Source organism: Octopus bimaculoides, chromosome 1 (genome assembly GCF_001194135.2).
Source record: "Octopus bimaculoides isolate UCB-OBI-ISO-001 chromosome 1, ASM119413v2, whole genome shotgun sequence".
In the NCBI taxonomy this organism is placed as follows: Eukaryota; Metazoa; Mollusca; class Cephalopoda; order Octopoda; family Octopodidae; genus Octopus; species Octopus bimaculoides.
This window is the reverse complement of record NC_068981.1, coordinates 60,267,712-60,274,252: the sequence shown is the minus strand read 5'-3', so window position 1 is coordinate 60,274,252 and position 6,541 is coordinate 60,267,712. Positions and strand designations below refer to the sequence as shown.

At 33.0% G+C, this 6,541-nt stretch overlaps 1 protein-coding gene across 2 annotated transcripts in view; it reads right to left on the bottom strand.

Moving 5' to 3' along the window:
• Positions 1 to 6,541, bottom strand: part of LOC106871356 (sodium- and chloride-dependent transporter XTRP3) — a 182,372-nt gene that overhangs the window by 35,285 nt on the left and 140,546 nt on the right. For both annotated transcript variants that reach the window (XM_052967131.1, XM_052967139.1), the window contains exon 3: positions 1,901 to 2,205. In XM_052967131.1, the coding sequence (XP_052823091.1) occupies positions 1,901 to 2,205 (305 nt within the window). The remainder of the gene's footprint in view (positions 1 to 1,900; positions 2,206 to 6,541) is intronic.

Here is a 6,541-nt window from a genome sequence, read left to right as displayed (position 1 = left end):
TTTGTGCGTGTCTATGTTTGTCCCCCTGCCATCACATGACAACCGATGCTGGATTATTTATGGCCTCGTAAACTAGCGGTTCGGCAAAGACATCGATAGAATAAATACAAGACTCACAAAGAATAAGTCCCGAGGTTGAACTGTTCAACTAAAACCATTTAAGGCGGTACTCCAGCATGGCAGCAGTCAAATGACTGAAACAAGTAAAAGAATAAAATAATAATGGTATATGAACGTAAAATCTGCAACATAAAGCTGGTGCCCAGAGTAGAAACAAATGTAATTTGCTATTAAAGCCTGCTATTTCCATCTTCGTGTTGCAATTTTTATATACATACATACATACATACATACATACATACACACACACACATATACATACAGACAGACAGACAGACACAGACACACACACGCACACAAACACACGCACATATAAATGAAACCATCTCGTCCGGCTTACAAGAATAGCATATCCAACTATCGGATGATATTTAAATTTTCCATTCTGATTTTGCATCAAATTAGTGTTTGTGTATGCATCATGCGTCTGCGTACGACTGTGGCTGCTATCTATCTATTTATCTATCTATCTATCTATCTATCTATCTATCTATCTATCTATCTATATACCTATTTTTATCTCTCTCTCTGTCTCTCTCTCTCTCTCTCTCTATATATATATATATATATTAGACAAAATGAGATAACAAAGGAGTTTTCAGGACATTTATAAGGGAAAAGATATAGATATAGTCTTACAGCTGTTTCTGGGATATTGTGGATATCCTTTCATCAGAGACAATGTGAGATGGTTAAATAGAGGTAAATATTTGAGTTTGGAATAAGGAATTATTATGGAAAAAGAAGAGATAGGGAATATAGAGGGAAATAAGTGAATGAAAGTACAGATAAAAATAAAATATATAAAGATATTGTCGTTGCCGTTCCATTATTTGAGGAAAGTGGTGTATTGAATTGGTAAAAAATGTTTCCATTGCATGGCATGTATGTTCCAATAGTAGTATGTATGTTCCAATTTTTTTTCCTCAATAGGCACTGCCCTATTTAACATTGTCCCGAAAGAGATCAAAGAAGAAAAGGATTCCATCACGAACGGAATCTGGACAAATTTCTTCAAGGAATACCAGATACGCCACCTATACCTGGATACAACTCATTCAACAAGAACTCCCTACTCGAGTGGACCATGATACCACAAAACTTGGCTTAAAAAGTATTTAGGTAATCCTATCAGGTGGTGCTATTAAGTTAGACATGGCCTGGGCCAATTTTTGGTCGAAACATACCTAAGTTTTATCTAAGTTATATATATATATATATATATATATATATATATATACACATGTATAAACCATGTATGCGTTTTGACAAATTACAGGTGGGGTTACACAATTGCTTGATGAATGATTATATAATCTTGTTAATTACCTCATCAGTGTTTAAGAGGTGAATTAACACGATTATATAAACCTGGTAGTAATTTTCCGTAATACGTGTGTTTCATAATACATAAAATGCCATATGCATTTTCTATATTGTATTAATACTGTGTTGTGTTTGTATGTATGTATGTGTATGTATGCGTGAGTGTGTGTGTGTGTATGTGTGTGTGTGTGTGTGTGTGTGTGGTGTGTGTTTGTGTGTGTGAGATAGAGACAAAAATTACAGGCATTTTACAGTGTAATCGATGACTAGAACGTTCCACGTATGTAATCTTTCTTTTTTATTGTTTCAAATTAATGCTTATCATACATTATAACACGCTACTATACATCATAGCAGCTTTTATCTCTTAATACTCATGTATATTTCTGCTTAAGAAAATGTGAAATATAACTGATACAATAAATTTTAGATATATAATTGTAGTACTACTTACTTCACATTCCTGGTTAAATGTCGTAATATTACCCACTGTTTCAGATGGACAGGAAGACCAAGGTAGAGGACTCTGAAAACTTTCGACTAGATAGTACATGCACCATGCCATGATTGTGTTGTAATAGAGTGCCACATTGAAGGAAACAACGGCGGCAGCTATACCAAGACCACCTAAATAAGGTGATACTTGATTCCAGCAACCGATAGCGCCTTTGCGTAATCTTTGACCTATAGCTAACTCCAAATAGAATATAGGAATTCCTTCCACAAACAGCATTACTGCGTATGGTATAAGAAACGCTCCTGAAATGAGAACAAAAAATATACATATTAGTATAAACAATGCATCAGAAATTTTTTTAAATCCCGAGGACATTTATAATATTTGTCCATCATACACGCACTAAGCACAACCACACACATGTATACACACGCATACACACAAAAAAATAAATATATGAGCAGGAAGGATTATATATTTAATAAACATAAACTAAATATATAGATTTTCTGCTTTGGTTAACCAACGGACACTTAACAATATTGAAGTAAGTTCAACACGACAAAAAGCAGCTTCCGGGAAAGTCACGTCGCGAAACCCTTACATACACATAAATCAAGTCGGACTTCTACCTTAGTTGCTCCGAGCGGTGTGGCTTCACAGCGGGATTTATTATTCACAGTATTATAGTAAGACTGAATATGTACCTTTTAAAGATGATTGCAAGACTGTTTACAAATTTAATCACGTAAAAGTCGATCGATGATCCACTGTATCTCTCTCTCTCTCTCTCTCTCTCTCTCTCTCTCTCTGTATATATATATATATATCAATAGAGGTCACAAAATACCGGAAGGTACTGACTAGCACCGCTTATGCTAAAATAAGAGTTAAATTAACTTCAAAGTCACTAAAGGACTATACTTATGCAAAAATATTTTAGCATAAACCGTGCTAATCAGTTGTGACCTCTATTAATTTTTGTCTTTAGGTTCTAATTGCTAATAAGCCACCTTTTTATTTTGCTGGTTAGACTTTTACCGGTTTGAAAATCAGCACATGTTTTCAACGGTTTTTCTTATAAGATTGACAAAGGAAGTTTAGTTTAACCTTTGGCGTTAAGAGCCGCTGATGAGAATTAAGGTGGTCTACACTAAAATTCGAAATCACGATACGGCTATATACTTTGTTAGTCGTTAAGTATAGTGCTTCAGTGGCTTTGGAATTAATTTAATTCTTATTTTAGCATAAGCGGTGCTAGTCAGTACCCTCCGTTACTTTGTGTGACCTCTATCAATTTTGCTTTTAGGTTCTAATTGCTAATAACCCACCCTTTTAATTTGTTGTATATATATATATATATGTGTGTGTGTGTGTGTGTGCGTGTGTGTGTGTGCGTGTGCGCGCGTGTGTGTGTGTGTGTGTTATATTATATATTATATATTATATATGTGTGTGTGCGCGCATGTATATATGTATGTATTGTATATATATATATATATATATATATATATATATATATATATGCGAGTTTGTGTCTGCGTATATATAATAATTATTTTCCAGTAAACTGCCCAGTTTAAAGGAGACAAAATACTCGATAAACCAATACAAACATTTTAAAGTCAATTATTTATAATAGCATGTGGATGATTATAAATTATTTTTATACACCGTACCACACGTTTGGTTTTCTACATAGATAATCTTCATTGCAATTTAGAATCAGTTAGTTAGTAATATTTGGATACCAATCTTTAGATAAATGTATGATAATTTTTATGGGATTAAATATGTTATGCATTCATATTGAGCTTCGTCGTGTCAATATATATTTGACTGTAAATAATGGAATCGATTATGCAATAAATTTCAAATGTAAAGATATATATTATCACATATTTTAAACTGAATCTTGATTAACCGTCGCCACAAAAAAAAAAAAAAAGATTAACCTTTATTTTTAGGAGTATTAAAGAAAGTAATGATCCTTTTGACTGTACAATTATTTTAATATCGAAATTACTGATTCAGATACAATTGCTGGTAAGAAGTTTTGCTGTTTAGAACTGAGATGTATGTTTCGAAGAGCTTTACTTGGACGATATTAATAAATCAATTAATAAGAGCAATGCTATTATTCCATAAAGATAAGTAGCTGTTTAATAACGCTTGTTAACTTGCATTTTGGAATATAAAGATTTTGTTTATTGACCTTCAATACGTAGAGCTAAATTTTCAACTCTGTCTATATTTCTAATTTAATTTCAAAATATATTTCCTTTTTGAAAAATCCTTTCAAATTAAAATATACTCATGATAGATAAACATTTACAAATAGTACAGTACGATTTAATAAACCCGTATCTAAGCACACACGAACACACATTTACATTTGCACACGTCAGCGAACACATATATACAGTGTTCCCAGTGAAGTCAGTCAGTAAAGTGACGTGGCAAACTACTTGGGTTTCTACTGCAATGTCCTTCTTCAAGAGCCCTGCTGTTGTTACTTAGTACAAAGTCAACCCTAATCAAACGCATTCCATTCCTGAATATCGTGCCTTTTGAGTTAGGCACAGTGTATCGCCATTTAAGGTAGATTTTGTTGCTAACATTAGGGGTTTGGGCTAATGCATAACTCCTTCATCATTTGCATTAACTAATTCTTTTTGTAGTTCTTATGGAGACTTGTAAAATTAATCGAAAACAACATCAAGGATTTCTTCAGGCGAAATGTTGCAATTCGGTATCAAATACTGTACGAAAAGAAAACGGTTAGAAGATGAAACCAGACCTCCCTCTTGTGAATGCTTTCTTTAACAGATGGAATTCCATAGTGGTTACTTCGATAGATCATTAAGAATATCATGCACCCCAATAAACACTTAAGAAGGCAGGTAGGAAATTGATGCAGTGATGTTCACACACATTAGCAACAGTTTTAGTAGGACAAGCAAATTGAAATGGTTAACTAAAGGAATAGGTAGATATAAATGAGATTGCTTGGCGTTCAAGCCTCTCTTTAATTTTCGAGTGGCGTAAGTATACTGATTTGTCTTCGGTTTGTAATATAGAAAGTTACACAAAAAGTACATACACACACACACAGATGCACACGCGCACACACATACACACACACACACACACACAAGCACACTCGCACATATACATACACGCACACACACTAACACACACGCACACACAAATACGAACTCACACGCATATACACACCCATATATACAGGGAGCAAGTAGAGGTATCTCAATATGAGAGGGGTTTGATAAAACTATAAACTATAAGAATAATTTATTCAGCAGAAGAATCTCAATTTTTTAAGGCAAATATAGACAAATACCTATCATTATAGAAAAAATATTGTCAGAAAACTTGGCATATCTTCTACTATGTCAAATACTCTGCTGAATATAAATACTTCATTTTTAAGTGTAATTTTTTGTTGAAGCTGTTTAGATTTGCATTAGCATTTCTTATAACTTGCTTGTTTCTGTTGTGATATTATTGGATTTTTTCCCATATGTCTTTCATGAACTTCATTTTGTCAGTACTCAGTCTTGTCTTTAAATTATAAATCTACTGAATGAAAGGCCTTATGGCTAACCTACATAATTCATCGATGAAATAGAAAGAAAATATGACAGGTATGAGTATTGCTTCAAGTAAAGTGCTATGGTAACTTCCAATAGAAAAATACAACAGACGATTAACAATTAATCAGTGTGGCCAATTCTTACAATACAAAGAAAATCCGAAATAGGTGGGCACAGTATGACTGGATATATATCAATAATAGATATATAGAATATAGGGAATTTTTATTATAGTTTTGCGATCATTGTGCAACTAAATCAATGTTTTCCCCTTGAAATAATATTATTTTTGGTGAAACACAACTATTTTCATAACTATGGCTTGTAGTCGATTGAATCGGCTCAAATACATTATCAATAGCTTCTCTATCGATGCTGGTGTTTCAAAAGTTAACGGTGACACTGACAACATTTGGACTAAATTGTTAAACAAACACTACACGCTCCAAAATACTTCTTTTCCTCGATATAATACAGCTGTATTATATCGGGGGAAAATATTTTGGAGCTTGTAGTGTTTGTTTAACGATTTAGTTATTGATATATATCAAATCGAAATAAAGAGCTACGAAGAAGTAATGATAATGAATATATAAATAAGGATCAGAATAAGTCTGAAAATATAATGAAGTCCGTATTGAGATGGAAAATTTTTTATGTAGCCATTCCACATAAACTTTTTTAAGGTTCGACTGGTCGAAATTTATAAGTATTAAAACACCATTAGAATCTTAATCTGTCTTGTCCTTCAAAAATCAAAGCATTAAAGAATACGGATGAATTAGTTCAAAAAGTGAAGACAAATAAAGTGAAAAGCCGAGTGGGAGACAATGAGCGCACATAAAATTAAAACGTATTTAGGAAGTATAAGGGAAAATAACATAAGAATAGTGTAGAAGCGTAGTGAATGAAATATGGAACGGGATCAGATTATAATCAAAAAGGTATTTAAAGTTTAGTGGAATATGTCGAAGCCTGAGTCACAAGGATTAAACACATACTCGCTCACACACACACACACACA